General features: G+C 38.8%; 1 protein-coding gene across 6 annotated transcripts in view; it reads left to right on the top strand.

Annotated features, from left to right (window-relative positions):
- The window catches only part of Pik3cb (phosphatidylinositol-4,5-bisphosphate 3-kinase catalytic subunit beta), a 172,754-nt gene extending 160,331 nt beyond the window's left edge, over nt 1-12,423 (top strand). For all 6 annotated transcript variants that reach the window (XM_004834330.3, XM_087186229.1, XM_021249649.2 and 3 more), the window contains 5 exons: nt 3,508-3,675; nt 4,457-4,580; nt 8,572-8,717; nt 9,811-9,943; nt 10,948-12,423. In XM_004834330.3, coding sequence (XP_004834387.1) covers nt 3,508-3,675; nt 4,457-4,580; nt 8,572-8,717; nt 9,811-9,943; nt 10,948-11,085 — 709 coding nt within the window. In that variant the 3' untranslated portion in view covers nt 11,086-12,423. The remainder of the gene's footprint in view (nt 1-3,507; nt 3,676-4,456; nt 4,581-8,571; nt 8,718-9,810; nt 9,944-10,947) is intronic.
- The last annotated feature ends 3,505 nt before the right edge of the window (nt 12,424-15,928 follow it).

Genomic DNA, 15,928 nt, shown 5'->3' with positions numbered 1-15,928 from the left:
GGGCTGCTACTCCCTGTGTTGTAAAATTTATTTTATTTTTAAATTCTTGATTGAGTGTGAAAGGTAACACATTGCTCCTTGGATCAGTGTACTAGAAAGGGAGGTGCTGAGAGTATTATGGCCTTTATAAGAAGTGTCAGTGCATAGGAGGCCTAGATAAGATGATCAGGGCTTCAAGAGTTTGTCCCCAGCTTGACTTCTGTCAAGTTGCCTCTGACAAGGATGTTTTTTCCTTCCCGTTGTGAATGTTCCACCCTCAGGGCACTGAATGCTTTCATCCTTCCCTGCTTTTGAAGAGGAAGTTGTTGGATTTGTGCCTATTCTGGCTGCAAGTAGGGTGGAGGAGATGCAGGAAAGTGAGAAAGTGCACTTTAACCTGACAATGTTTGCTTTACATGTGTTGTGTCATGATAAAGATGAGGGTGTCAGTAAAAAACATTCACACTTCAAAGCTCTCTTTCTTACTGAGAGATAAATTTCTTAAAAGAGAAGTAAATTAGTGCAGGTGTAAACAATCCATTGGTATACCAGTCTGCCAGGATTTAATCTGACAATTCTGCTTCCAACTTTATTTTGGTAGAACTATAATTGAATTTTTCATTGGAAGGAATTTTAGAAACTTATTAAGCTGTCTTTGATGTAGTTGTTATATACACTAAGCTTCAGTCTCCCTCTCTTTGCCTCTCCTCTCTCTCTCTCATGTTTCATAAAGTCCAGATCCTTTCTGAGTGTTTTTAGGACAATGAAAGTCTTTTTATGTCCTGCGGAGCCTGCATGGTCTCGAGCACTTACTCTTGTCTGCTCTTCTCCTTCCCTTTGTGCTCCACTTGCACTCCCCTCCAGCCCTCCTGTCCTTCCTACTTTTAGAGGTCTTTTTTGACTCCTGCCATGTTCTCTTGTCACTTCCTCCTCATACAGAGGTTACATTCACATTATACATTTGTGCTTTGGAAGCTTAGTGAGATTAGGGACTACTGATTTTTGTTTCACTATCTGAAAAAATGTTTAGCACATAGTTGTACCCAACTATTTTTTGAACCTATAGATTCTGTCCATTGCATTTTCTGTAGTTACCAACTTTTACTTGAATCTTGTATTTTTCAAGTTACTTTAGTTACAATACAGTTTTAGAAAATTGGAGAAAACACTTACAACCAAAATGAGAAAAAGTATTAGAACATAAAGAGTCCATATAAATCACTAAAGAAAATGTTGAAAATCCTAATAAACTGTGTGAACAGCTAATTCACCAAAGAAATTCTTCTTAAAATACTCAAAAGAAATCTGAAAAGATTTCTATCTTTACTAGGGATCAAAAAAGTACCAAACAAAGTGAAATGCCATCTCTCAGCTTAGCAAAAATTATTTAAATTGATAATCTAAAGTATCTTTTACAGTGTTATGTTGGTAGCCACTTAATGGCTAGTCAGTGAAAACATTGAGTTTCAACTCTACCAGCCTTTCTGCATTTAATCACATCTTTTCAGTTAAAGTTGTTATCTCCAGGTAGTTTATAATCCTCTATGAGGAGGTAAGATTTCAATCTAGGAAAAAGAAACCAGGCAGACCTGTTGATGTCACATTGGTGAGGTTTTTTGTTTTGTTTTGTTTTTTTGAGACAAGTTCTCGCTTTGTGTTCAGGCTGGCCCTGAAGTCCTGGTGATCTACCTGCCTCTGCCTCCTGAGTTCTGGGATTACAGGTGTGCACTGCCACGCCTGGCAACTAGTTTGGTGTTCTTTTAACTCAGTATTCAGTCACTGTAAAACATGCAGCAGTTCTTCATCTGCATCAGCCTCCCTTATCTACTTTTATTTACATAAGAAGCATAGTGACTATTACATGGTGACTCTGGAGACTGTGTTAAATTAAAAATATGGTTTTAGCTGGGTGTGGTGGTACACACCTGTAATCCCAGCACTCTGGGAGGCTGAGGCAGGAAGATTGAAAGTTTAAGCACAGCCTAGGTAGTTGAACAATAGACCCTGTCCAAAAAAAAAAAAAAAAAAAAGGACAGGAGATGTAGCTCAGTGCAAAGCAAAGGCCTTGAGTTCAAACCTGGGGGTGGGTTGGGGGGAAAGATTAGGAACATACAGACCCAATTTTAAGTTTTGGATCTTCCACTTAATGTGTGACTAGGCAAGTTACTTACATTCCTCATTTGTAAAATTGGGAACTTGCCTTACAGGGATTTTTGTTATTATAGTGTTTATTGATTCAAAACTGTACCTTTTGGTCCTAGGCACATTCTCAGACACTGAAGTTAACAGCAGTGAATAAAGCGTGCCTGATAAACTTTCCTCCTAATAGGGAAAACAGAAAAAAAAGTAAAATTTACAAGATGCTAGATTGTATTGAGGCATATATAGGAAAATAAAGCAAAGAAGGGATAGTGATTATTGCATTGGGGATAATACTGTCATTTTAAGTAGGATTGAAGATGTTCTTACTGAGATACTGACATTTCAGCAAAGACTTCAAAGAGGAAAGAGGATAACCCATGTAGATGTCTTAGGAAAGAATATTCTAGAGAGAAAATAGTACATGTAAATGAATGATGAAGTATTGTGTTTGATATGTTTGAGGAACAGCAAGGAGGCCAATGTGCTAGAACCAAAATTAGCAATGAGAAGAGTGAAAAATGTTAATGGGAACCAGACTGAAGAAGGCCCTATGAGCTATTGCAAGCTATAAGCTGGGAAGCCATTGCAGAAATTTCGATTTGAGATATGATGTAAATAGGTTGTGAAACTTGCATTAATAATAGACTATGAGAGCTGGGGATGTAGCTCAGTGTCAAAGTGCCTGCCTGGCAAGCCAAAGGCCCCGAGTTCAATTCCCAGTACAAAAAAATAAAAAATTAAAAAAAATTAAGAGACCAGTTTAAATAAAAACTATTGAATTACTGAGGTAAAGGTTACTACTGACTTGGACTAGGGTGTTAGCTGAGGAAAGGTGGGGATGAAGTACTTAGACTCTGGATATATTTTCAAGGTAAATAAATGGAGAGAGAGAGAGGGAGGGAGGGAGGGAGAGAGGGAATCAAAGATGACCTTTAAGGTTGTAGAGCTTGAGCAACTAGAAGGATGAAGTTGTCCTTAACAAAGATAATGTGTATAGTGTTTAGCCTGGTACCTGGTAACTATTTATGTGTTCCATAAAGGATGATCTCCTTCTCATTTTAGAGTAAAAATGAAGGGCTTTTCTGTTATCCAACATGCGTCTGTATACCCACACAAGCAAATAGAATGTTTCACCAGAATAATTCTGTAACATGATACATTTAGCTGGAATATTGGAAATTTGGTAAACCATTTCCATCTATTGGCAAGAATTTTATTCCTTCACAGAAGGTAGAGCTTGTATTTTTCCATATGGCACTAGTACAGAAATGAGTAACTGCAAGTGTATCACTAATAATTAAACTTTTTTTTAAAGGAAAGGAAAGGAAAAACAATATTTCATTAAAGGAAAATCTGACTTGTTATGCTCATTATTTTTCCTTTCAGGATGCTGCCTTATGGCTGTTTAGCAACAGGAGATCGCTCTGGCCTCATTGAAGTTGTGAGCACCTCTGAAACAATTGCTGACATTCAGCTGAACAGTAGCAATGTGGCTGCTGCAGCGGCCTTCAATAAAGATGCCCTTCTGAACTGGCTTAAAGAATACAATTCTGGGTTAGTTTATTCTGTTTAATTATCCTTTTTCTGTACAAACAGACAAATAACTGTTCTCCACCAAGAAATCATTAGTGTCATAGAGTAAATACTAATTTTATTTATTGGTTCATTTCAGGTTAGAACATCGTGTCACATAGGCCTTTCTAAAAATCTTATGGATAGTTAACATTGAATTCTACTTTATCTAGAGCAAATTTTAGAGGCCCTGAAATAAGATCATTGTACAATGTAAGAATTTAAGTATTTTAAAAATAGCATGTTAAAGATTTTAAGTGCATCAACTTCTGTAATTATGTGACTATATGAACTTAAGTCTTAAATTTTTAATAGATTAATTTTATGATAGAAATAAATGAGTTTGTAGACTGATCTCTTCACGCCAAAAATCAATTCTTAGAATTCTATTATTTGTGGTTATGGTGCTGGACAAGCATTAGTAAATAGGAAATAAAGGAATTTCACAGAACCATAGCAGGAATGATTCAGCAAAGTGCACGGATGCCTCTTACTATTGTACATGTGAACATGAACCCATCCCCTTGAAACATGACTTGTGGGACATAGAAATTTGAATGGCTCAGGCCCATTTATCTGATGTCTTTGAAGTTAGCCTAACTTCCCTTCTTTGGCTAATTCAGTGTGTTATGTTAATATGGTTTTAGCAGGTTGGTGTTGTAACCTCTCACAATTTAAAAAGAGTACAGGGGTGGTTTGGTCTTATCTCACAGATTTACAGGCTGAACACCACTGTTGAGTCTGTTTTTTTCTGTTGTTTCAGGGATGACCTGGACCGAGCCATTGAAGAGTTTACCCTATCCTGTGCTGGCTACTGTGTAGCTTCTTATGTCCTCGGGATTGGTGACAGACATAGTGACAACATAATGGTCAAAAAAACTGGCCAGGTGAGTGATTCCAGAGTCTGACAAGGGCCTCAGTATGTTAAACCATGCCTTTATCTTTTTTTTTTTTTTTTTGGTACTGGGCATCGAACTTGGGACCTTGCGCTTGCAAAGCAGGAGGTGAAACCACTGAGCTAAATCCCCGGCCCACCATGCCTTTATCTTTACCTCAGTTTCCCATAGACCCTTATTTTATATACTGTCTGCTTCACATTCTCATTGTTTGCTTTTAAAATGGTAAGCATTTACTTAAACGTTTAAAAAGATTATTGTGATTATTTAAAACTGGCCTATTCTTTTAATATAAGAAATTGTATTTGGGATATATGTAGGAGCAGGTGATGTGCTAGAAATACTGACTGGGGGTAGTCGAGGGGCGTGGAGAGCCAGGATCTTGCTGTGTTGTCCAGGCTGGCTTTGAACTCACTGTGTAGCCCAGGCTGCCCTTGAACTTGTGGTGATCCTCCTGCCTTTGCTTCCCAAGTGCTGGGATTACAGGCATGAACCACCACACCCTGCAAGACTTATTGACTTCAAGGAATATAAGCAGTACTAAAAAACTTAGGATGAATCATGCTTAGGTCATTTTCTCATTTAGAACATCAAATTTAATCATATACGGAAGTAAGGAGAAAAGTAATGTAATACCATACCATTTTGAAGTAGCTAGAGAAGCTCAGTCAGGTTACTGAAGATGAAACAGTTTTCAAGTGAATTTCTGAGTGCTGTAACTTGCTTTAAAATTTTGATATCATGGATTTTCAGTTTAGCTACCCTTAGAATTCTTCCCACTACAAACATACCAAAACAGAAATTTCTTTCTTTTTTGGTGCCGGGGATCGAACTCGGGACCTTGCACTTTCGAGACAGGCAGTGGAACCACTGAGCTAAATCCCTGGCCCTAAAATGGAAATTCCTGAGTGACTTTGTGAACCTTGGCTTCAGTGGAACACCGAGTTTTATAACTCCTGGGAGTTCTGGATAGTTCCAGCTAACACCTTGGGAGGTTGAACCTTTTGTCTATATTTAAAAGATTTCTTCTGATTCTGGTTAATCAGAGTGGATATTTTAATTTATCTGTATTTTTCACTTATAACCTTCTAAAGTAATAATGAGGAACAAGAAGAAATACATAAATCCAAGAAGTCAAAGATGATAAGAAAAGAAGCTACAGGGGATGAAATACATCAACAGATTTGGAAATGACAGAAGGTGCAAGGAGAGATGGCAGTAATGTAGCAGAGCTGAGAAAATGGAAACCTGAGTAGTTATTGAGAGCTATGTCAGTCTCAGAAAAATTATGGAATCAGAAGCACCAAGTACTGCTCAATGGCCCAGATATGAGATGAGGTTAAAAATGGGATTGGTTGCCAGTTTATATATGCAGTAGTTATTGCTGAAGTCCTCTTTCTTACCTCAAGAATGACATAAAGATTATTCTCTGAAGAAACTCATTTTTCTGACTCAAGGACACTAGATTCTACCAAGGCTAAGGAAAAGGTACCATATTAAAAATGGGGATGAAGTAAAAGTTGGCACAGTAAGTGGTAACAATCTGCAGCCACTTCCACTTGGTTAGCTCCAAGAATAATGGTGATCAAGTGTATATCCCACTCTCAGAGGAGATATCTGATAGGTTCCTTGGGAAACACCTGACAGTTGAGATCTTTCCCCAGGTACGTGCCAGGAAGCTCACCAATCAACAAACATACCATGGACACAAAATTGTCATTTAGCTTTTTAGTGACAAATTCTTAAATATGAATGGTCAGCAAAGGATTATCAGATACCTTTTTGAGCGACAATCAGAAATTTGTGTTTTTTTATCATGTGCAGCATTTTGTTTACAGTACATTATTATTGTTACATCTATGTGATGGATTCTGTTTTTATAATTTGGAAAATAGAGATCTTAGAATTAGGAACAAAGAAGTATAATAGAAGTAATGTAAAGATCTTGTGGCAGGCACAGATGTAAGTGCATTATATGTCAGTGTCTTTGATCCTCATGATAATCTTAACAGCAAAGTAGTAGTATTATCCCCATTTTATGGGTAAGAAATTGAGGCAGCAGAGAATGGCATTCTAGGATTTACAACCTGGCAATTTGGTTCAAACCACTATGCCTTAATTCATATATAGAAAAACAATACAGAAATAATAAGCCTCATTTCAGGGAAGTGCATTATCAGATCTAATAAGATCTTAGAAGCAAGTAACAGAAAAAAAGAGGAAGAGAAGGAACTTAACCAATAAGTAATGTAAAACATTTTTCACAGCTGATGTTCATGAACATCCAATCAAAAGACCACAGATGTTTACTAATAATAGATGAAAAAGACTTTTACAAAGCCCTCACTATTGCAGTGCATCAGACATAAAGAGAAAGTTTAAATCCTTAACAGAGACATAGCAGTCCACATGCCAGAGTTTAGGAGTCAGAGTAACTTGGATTGTCAAGAGCTACCTTGAAAATTTTAAGACAGTGAAAGACTAAATAATTTTGACCAGAAATTATTTTTAACCTAGAATTCTTTCATCAGTCAGTCAAATATGAAGATGAAATAGACATTTAAAAATATGCAACATCTCCAAAGCTTTACCTCTTTTTCTTTTCTCCTTTTGAGACAGCAGCTGGCTAAGTTGCCCAGGCTGGCTTCAAATATCAATCTTGTTGCTTCATTCATTATCCCAAGTAGCTGAGATTATAGGTTTGTGCCACTGTGGCTGGCTTTCTGCTCTGCCTCTTCTCAGGAGGCTGCTGGAATAAGGACATTAACCAAAACAAAAGTCCCTGAGAAGCTGTTTGTCAGTGTGCAAAATAGTTTTAGCTGTCAAAAGTGGTGGGTAGGTAGAGCAATACTGACATCTAGTGATTGGACAGCAAGGCTGCTAAACACCATACAGTAAATAAGACAAACCCATTAACAAAGAATTGTACAGCCTAAAGTGTCATTAGTGCCAGTGTTAAGAAACCCGCATGTATACCCAAAAAGAACATGATGTGGGACTTAGGAAACAGGGGCTTCAAATGAGGAAAGAATGAAGAGAAAGCCCAAGATGATAGTTATGCAACACTCTTGCCACACCCTATGGAAAATAATTTCAAAAATGATTTTTGGATTCTTAAGGAGTTTGTGGAGAATTAATGATAGTGTCATAAACACTAAGCAAAACAAACCAAAAAAGAAGTTTTATAGTAAAAAATGAGCCAAAACCAAAATGAAATGTAATTACAGTATAACGCAAACTTAACTTTGAAGTGTATTTATATAATCTGAACAATATCAACACTGAATACTGATTTAATGAGAAGTTATGACAGTGTGTTATATTATGTTGAATTATGTTAACACAAAAGTACTAAATCTCTTTCCATAGTAATTGTAATATAAAATTAACAAGTAAAAGTAAATATAAACATAATATGTAGAAAAATGGAGACAGCTACGAGGGAAACTATGTACAAGAGTAAGTATATACTCTTTTGTTGTTGTGTTGTTGTGTTTTATACAGTTACTTGACTTTAAAAAAAAAACCAGACATGTTTATTATTTGGATGTAGTTTTCTTTATAACGATTCTACTAACAGGAACTTCCAGGACTCTACTTCCAGCAGTCTGGGACAATGAGGCAGGAGGATTGCAAATTCAAGCCTAGCCTGGGTAATTCAGTTTAGCATCTTAGCAAGATCCTGTCTATGAATGAATGGGAATATAGCTCAGTGTAAAGGTCCTGAGTTCAATCCCCAGGAAAGGGCAGGGGGGATTTCTCCTTTCCCATTGGGTATGTGCAATTTAATATTAAGGTTATTCTTGAGTGTAAAAGACCTAGGAGTATTAGAAACTCTTCCCAAGTGGCTGAGGGGACTATGAACAGAAGGACTCAGATGGGTGTTATGGGAGTGAGTGTGTAGTACGTGGAAGTCTAAGACTGCAGCTCTTGCCTGTCTATTTGGAACCATCAGAAAAATTAAATCTCATTTTTTTTCCAGCTCTTCCACATTGACTTTGGACATATTCTTGGAAATTTCAAATCTAAATTTGGCATTAAAAGAGAACGAGTGCCTTTTATTCTTACTTATGATTTCATTCATGTCATTCAACAAGGAAAAACAGGAAACACGGAAAAGTTTGGCCGGTGAGTATTACCCTCAAGTCAAAGTTAAACCCATCTAACATTTTCTCATCTGACCAGCTGTACTAGTATTTCCTAACAGTTTGTTTGGATCTAGGTGATATGCAGTCTGACAACATGAGGCTTTGAGGGGAATTTGCCTGTCTCAGCCTTGTGCTGGATGAGAAATGCTCAAGAAAGAGAAACTGAAAATGCTAGGCATTTAAATAAAGTTACTATATTTTATTGCAACACTACACCACCTTTTCCTCTTTCAGAAAATTCTCTGAAACTATTAAGATGTTTGACAGTAAGATACTGAGAGAACAGGTGTTTTGCTGTCATTCTGTATGGAAAACAATAAGGGAGCCTGGGTTCAGACTTTGTGATCTATTCCTCCCTACTTGTATATTCCAAAACATACTATGTGTCTTCTTGCCTTTGTTTCTGGATTTCAAAATATGGACAAGAATATTACATTTCAGGGCTATTGTGGTAAGTAGAGCTATATAGCATGTAGTCAAAATATACTGTATGCTAAACAAATGATTGTTTACTGTCATTTCTACTTCTGCCTGGGTCTCTGCAGAATACACCTCTCTGGGTCCTGTTTTTTGCTCGTTAGCAAGATAAAGAGCATAGGACTGGGTGGTCTTCTTGAATTATCCTTAGGAGGGAGAGTGAATGCAGGAAAATAGGGAGCAGCACTATAAAAGTATTGATGGACACTGGGGGCAGGGGAGGGCATTTAAAGTCAGACTGAAAATCCTGAAGCACATTCAGAAATTTCATTTTTTAATAATTATCACTTGTTCAATCATCAGTTGTTTTGTGTCATGGAAAATAAAAGGCCTAGATTGTTACATTGCCTTTATCGCAGAATTTCAGTTTAGTTTTGTTTTTGAAAAAAATATATGCATGATTTTTGAGAACCTAATCATAAAAATTTAATTGGCACAGTTTTCACAGGAGTAAAAATCAGAAATGAACCTTTAGTTCAGCAGTTTTAACAGAAGATTTCAGTTTTAACAGGTCTAAATGTGTTTTATTTTCCATTATGAAATGTGCTGTCTTCCCTCAAATACTGTGCTTATGTGGTTTGCCACATCAATGAAAGATTTCGCCAGTGTTGTGAAGATGCATATTTGATTTTACGAAGACATGGAAATCTCTTCATCACTCTCTTTGCACTGATGTTGACTGCAGGGCTTCCTGAACTTACATCAGTCAAGGATATACAGTATCTTAAGGTACAAGTACAACACCTTTTTCTTGCATCTTGGACTTTGTGGGCATGGAGCTCAATTAGAGCTGCCAGTTTCATTCAAATGGCTAAAGGCAGTGAAACAGTAATTTTCTCTGAGGTAGTTTTTACTCAAGAGGAAAAGAATCTGAAAAGTTCATATGAAGGAGGAATTTTGAAAGAAGAGCTTGGCTGGACATGATGGTGCACACTTGTAATCCCAGAACTGAGTCTGAGGAGGAGGATCTCAAGTACAAGTCCACCTGGGCAACTCAGGGACTTAGCAAAACTCCATCTCAAAGTTTAATAAAAGAGGGCCAGAGATTTAGCTCAGTGGTTCTGCTGCCTGCCTCACATGTGCAAGGTCCCGAGTTCCATCCCAGGTACCAAAAAAAAAGTTTAATGAAAGAGATGAGGATCTAGCTCAAAGCAAAGGCTTTGGATTCAATCTCCTGTACTGCCAAAAGAAGGAAGGAAGGGCGAGGGATTTAGCTCAGTGGTTCTGTCACCTGCCTTGCAAATGCAAGGACTCGAGCTCAATCCCTGGTACCAAAAAAAAAAAAAAAAAAGAAGAAAGGAAAGGAGGGAGGGAAGGAAAGGAGAGGGAAGGAGAAATGGAAAAAGGAAAGTTTATAATGCAGATGATTTCTCCTTTATAGTAGAAGGGACATACAAAAGACTCTTATTGGTTAGTGGATCCCCAACCGCCCCCAAGACCAGGGAGTAGCAACTTTGATTTTCAGCAACCTCCCTTTTACTTGCCAGGGTATTAATTGCAGCTGAATGCCTTGGAATAGTTATAAATTAATTTCATCTTCAAAAACTTTGGTGAGGTCATCATGTTACCCTCCTATTCATTTTCCATCCTACAAATGATACTTAAGTAAGAATATATGGCACTCTGCCCAGTAATGGCTGAGGATGCATGGCCAAGCCAGCCTCTTGAAGATTTTGATGTTTGCACATCTGTACTTGGGATAGTTAAAACATTTTTTTTTCTTTCCTTTTCAGGACTCTCTTGCCTTAGGAAAGAGTGATGAAGAAGCACTCAAACAATTTAAGCAAAAATTTGATGAGGCACTCAGGGAAAGCTGGACTACTAAAGTGAACTGGATGGCTCACACTGTTCGGAAAGACTACAGATCTTAACATCAGCCTTTGCTCCTAATGTATCTTTTAGTTTTGTTTCATTTTCATTTTGCACTTGCACTAAACTGAACATGACCCTGCCAGAGATGTTATAAAGGGAATGAAATCCTGGAACTCAGTTAAATTAAGAACAAGGCATCCCACGGAATCTAATCTGAACAATCCCCGATGAGCACTCTCTGCTTTTTTAATGCTTCCATGACCCATCATGAATCCTGTCAACATCATGGATAATCATTTCCCGCTGACTTTGCACACCAAGGAATGCCACTAGGGATTGTCTGATATATTATTCTTTTATAAGTGTTTGGTACTTTGCCTGAAAGTTGTAAACACTTCTTTTCGGTATTGTGACCAAGTGTTAGCACCCAGCCAAGAACTTATCCATACTTGGGGGCTGGGGGATGACCTTACTCCCGAAATGAGGCTTCCAAGAAAGGTATCTTCCTTACCTTTTAAACTGTAAACTACAAATTATGATAGTTTCAATTTATGATTAGTTTTCAAAAGAAATCTTTTAAACCTGTGGAAACTCATTAATTCTTTTGTTAATTACCATGACAGCATCATTCCAACCAGACTTGCTGAAAATCTACTGATGAGGCAAATATATATATGCTGCATATATATTTATAAAATTTCTAGTGGGAGTTGTGTATAAAAAATGTTTCTTTGGTATTCATCCTGTGTTATAAAGTTTTACAAAAAACAGAGCTTTTTCCTAAGTTACTTTTTAAGTTAGTTAACTGAGATCCAGTTCTTCCATCTGCCTCTGTAATGAGGCACATATTAATACAGTTTTTGTATGATATCTATGAAAGAGTTGACTTCATAGAGCATAATACTTGAGTAAATGTATCCAAGAAAGCAAGCAAATGAAAAGGAACCTATTTATGGAATAAACTCCAGATTTAAAATTCAGTATTTTAGTAAAATGCCAGCTGTTCTTACTGTATTTATTAAAACTTATAATAATGTGAGTTTTCAGGATATTAGTTCAAATTGAAATGGTTTCATGCCATATGGAAATCTTTAATTTATTTGTTGAGGTACCATAAATTTAGGGTGCTAGGTGGCAAATGTTAATATGTGCAATAGGAACTACTGGTTTGAATGTGTAAATGGATGCTCTGAGTACTGGCAACCTCCAGCAAAACTACTGCTTATTCTCTCTCCAAAGAATATTGGGAGCTCTCAGTCCTCAATGACATGGGAAAGACAACTGAGTACTTGCCCTGTGACTGAGTTTTCTGTAGGAATTTTATTAAAGATTGTTTAATTTTGTTGTCCTTCTTAATGTTCTCAGTCAAATAAATGGGTGAGCTAGTTTTGGCTTTTCTTGGGATGTGTGGGTTTTTTCTTTGTAACCAGCATAGGCCTTTAGAACTTGCCGCTAGGACTCCAAGACATGGCCAAGAAGCTAGGCATGTTGGCACATGCCCATAATCCCAGCACTTGGAAGGCTGAGGCAGGATTGCTGCAAGTTCAAGACCAGCCTGAGCTACATAGTGAGTTCAAGGCCAGCTTGAATTACAGAGTGAAACCCTGTCTTAAAAAGCAAAAAACAAAAACAAAAAGAAATGGCCAAGTCAGTAGACAAACCAATTTAAGAAGCAGGCAGGCTAAGACTCAGCTTCCTTCCTTGCTTCCTAACCCTATCAGGCACAGTGTGGGAGGTCTTTTGGACTCTAGTGGGAGCCTGAGGCAAGGAGGTGCCTTCTTGAGGCTTTCCAAGTCTTTGAGAGGTACTCTGAGGCCTGGGAGGATGCCTTATTAACTAGTTCACACCTGAGTGAAGACCAGGCTGCAGCCACTTTGGAGCTTTCTTCCATGGGGAATACTCTCAGAGCAGGGCACTTTTTTGGACATAACTCAGATGAGCCAGGGGTTAGCCTCTGAATTCTTTATTTCCTAGACTTGTCCAGACTTAATGAGAGTTCCAGAAATGGGGCTGTAGAAAGGCTTTTTCGGGGATCTTTGTCCAGTCACACTTCAGCTTATATACTCCAGGCCACAGGTCAGTGATTTTAAGAGTAGTGAGCATTTGCAGGAAGAGATGAGGGCCACTGTTTGTTTCCAGCAGAGTCTCCTTAGCTCAAGAAAGGGGCTTGATAAATGCCAGATGAATATGAATGTTTTCAAGAGCAAGAAAAGGAAATGAAATTTTTTTTTTGGTACCTGCCCAGCAGGTGACGAAACTACTGAGCTAAATAAATCCCTGGCCCAAGGAAATGAAACTTAATGAGTGTCCCCAGCAGTGCTGCACCTAAACCCAGGATGGTTCTTGACCGCCTCTTCCCACCTCTTTTATACTGTACCCCCACCCTCAAGATAGCCATGGTAGTGACTCAGCTGCTAAACATGCATAGCAGGTACTACCTGTATTCTTGCTGAATCACAAGTCTGGCTAAGGAGGGTAGAAGGCAGAAAAGAGCCACCATTCAGGATGAATTAGGACTATAGGGTATAGGAACAGTTTCTGGTACAAGAACTGATTACCCACTGCTCTGACATTGAGTATTCTGACCAACAATGTGGATCTTACCCTAAAATACTTCCTGTCTTTCATTCCTCTCTCACATTCCCCCAAAATGTTTTAGAAACTATAATTTCATACTTTAGGTCAGAATTTGTTAATACTTATGTGTGGGGAGACAAAATGACTTTGTTGAGCAAGTAATTCTCGAGTACTGTTGCACCCAGTGAGAAAGAACCAACCAGAGACTGATATTAAATCCACACAGGAGTTTATTACCATCAGTTTAACTGCATCGACCCACTGTCTAACATATTTATTTAGTCAGAGCATTTATAATACAAGGTCCCACAAGCAAAAGCAGAAGTAAGATAACTAAGGGGCCTGCTACAGCAGAAAGTAGGGTAGTTAACCATGGGGACCAGTCAAATAGATTCTGAAACCAATTTTGATCCTTTTGTTGAGCATATTTAGTCTTTAAATTTTCTCTGACCGTAGCTAAGGTATCTCTAATGACACCAGACTGATTAGCATAGAAGCAACAGGTTTCTCCTAGGGCTACACATAACCCTCCCTGTTTCATGAACAGGAGGTCAAGTCCCCTTCGATTTTGCAGGACCATCTCAGCTAGGGAATCAACCTGGTTCTCTAATCTGGAGATCGAGTCTTCCAGGTGACCCAAATCTCTGGCTGCTTGGTGGCTTAGGGCTTTAAAATTTGTCCTGAAGGATCAGGGAGGAAGTTCCAATAGCTGACCCGGCTATTCCTAATCCTACCAAAATGGGCACTAAAACGGGAACAGCCATTTACTTCTATAGTGTTCAGTGGTTAATCCCAGATGTTTGCGGCCCCCTTTTCCATTATAATACAAGACTTGTGGAACAACATACACGGTGACACAAAATAAAGTGGCACATTGGGTAGCCAAGACTGATTTGGGAATACATTTAGTCAAGCCCTTGGTGCAAGCAAACCAAGCATCTTCTGGAGCCTTGTAGTAACAGGGGCCTGAGGCAGGGTGATTATTATAACTATCATTACACAGATCTCTATAAGGTGATGTATCCAAACTGTAATTTGTTCCTTTTCCTTGGATGTCCCCCAGGGTGAGTTGAGGGTGGCTCCAATCACAACCTGTTGGGGACAAGTCTGCCATAGCCACGAGCCCCAACCCCAAATCATATGGGGGCCTGGGGTCGAGGCAGAGCCAACAATCTTTAGCCTCCTCAGGGCTGGATTTGTTGAGTAAATGGATGCTCATCAACATTTCCAGTACAGGGGTGGGGGGTTTATCTTGTAATATAGTTGGAAGAGTGGGGGGGTTCTGGTTTCTGAGTAGGTGAGGGCACAGGCTTAGGCCTTGCTATGGGGATAGGTAGAGCAAAGTCCTTGCTGGGCCCCATAGGTCGCTCAACCCACTGGCAACCTTGCTGGATGGTAAATTCTGACCCAAGATACATATAATCTAATTCCCCATGTCCTTCCAGTTACCCACCCAGGATCTTCCAATCTTTGGGGTGTAATGGTAATCAGATAACATATGCCAGTATCACAGGTTTTTATCATGATAATACGGTGGTGGGAGACATTTTTAACCAGGGATCTATAATTTGAATGGACCAAGGAGCTATAGTCCAACATCCCCATTGGGCACAATGATAGTCATTGCCGTTACCATCACAATATGGGTCTTCATTTTCTGGACATACATAATATTGGACAGGATGGAGTCCCCATTTAGTGAGAGTACAGCACCCAGATTCCATACAGCCCCTGTTCCCATAATATGAGGCCTCCTCAACCATATGACATAAGCTAGCAGTAAAGGTGATCTCAGATTGGTTGGGTCCTCTATTTTTGCCAGGATTTTTTCCACTAGAAGTTAGTCTTAATTCCCAAGTTTCTGAACAGGGAAGAAACAAGTTATTTGTTCCCCCGAGCTGACATGATTGATAGAGAATGTATACCAGGAGTACTAGTCCTCTTTTCCCAATTTTAACTTTTAAGTCTCCTGGGGTGCTTAGAATCTTCCATCGTGCTGGCTCTGGGCTCTCTGCTGGAGCTGACTTGACCTGGGTGTGATGAATCCAAGCTGTGCCCCCCCCCGCTACTTTGCGGAGGGGGTTACCAAAATAACAGGATATGGCCCCTTCCAATGCAGCTCGAGGCTGTCTGATGTCGGCATATCAGGACCAGGTCTCCTGGCTTGAAACCGTGGAGCTGGAACGTCATAAAGGGTTTTTCTCGAGCCTGTTGTATTGTAGCCTGGATCTCACTCTGAAGAATCTGTAAGGCTTGAAGAGACTGAAGTAAAGAGACACAAGAACTCTGTTATCTGTTCAAGGTTTAACTTAGGAGTGGTGGAGG

Source organism: Heterocephalus glaber, unplaced genomic scaffold, assembly GCF_053883595.1.
Source record: "Heterocephalus glaber isolate CG9 unplaced genomic scaffold, H.glaber_assembly_v1.0 deba00001504, whole genome shotgun sequence".
NCBI classification, from domain to species: domain Eukaryota; kingdom Metazoa; phylum Chordata; class Mammalia; order Rodentia; family Bathyergidae; genus Heterocephalus; species Heterocephalus glaber.
The sequence above is the reverse complement of the archived record's forward strand: the minus strand, read 5'-3'. Positions and strand labels throughout refer to the sequence as shown.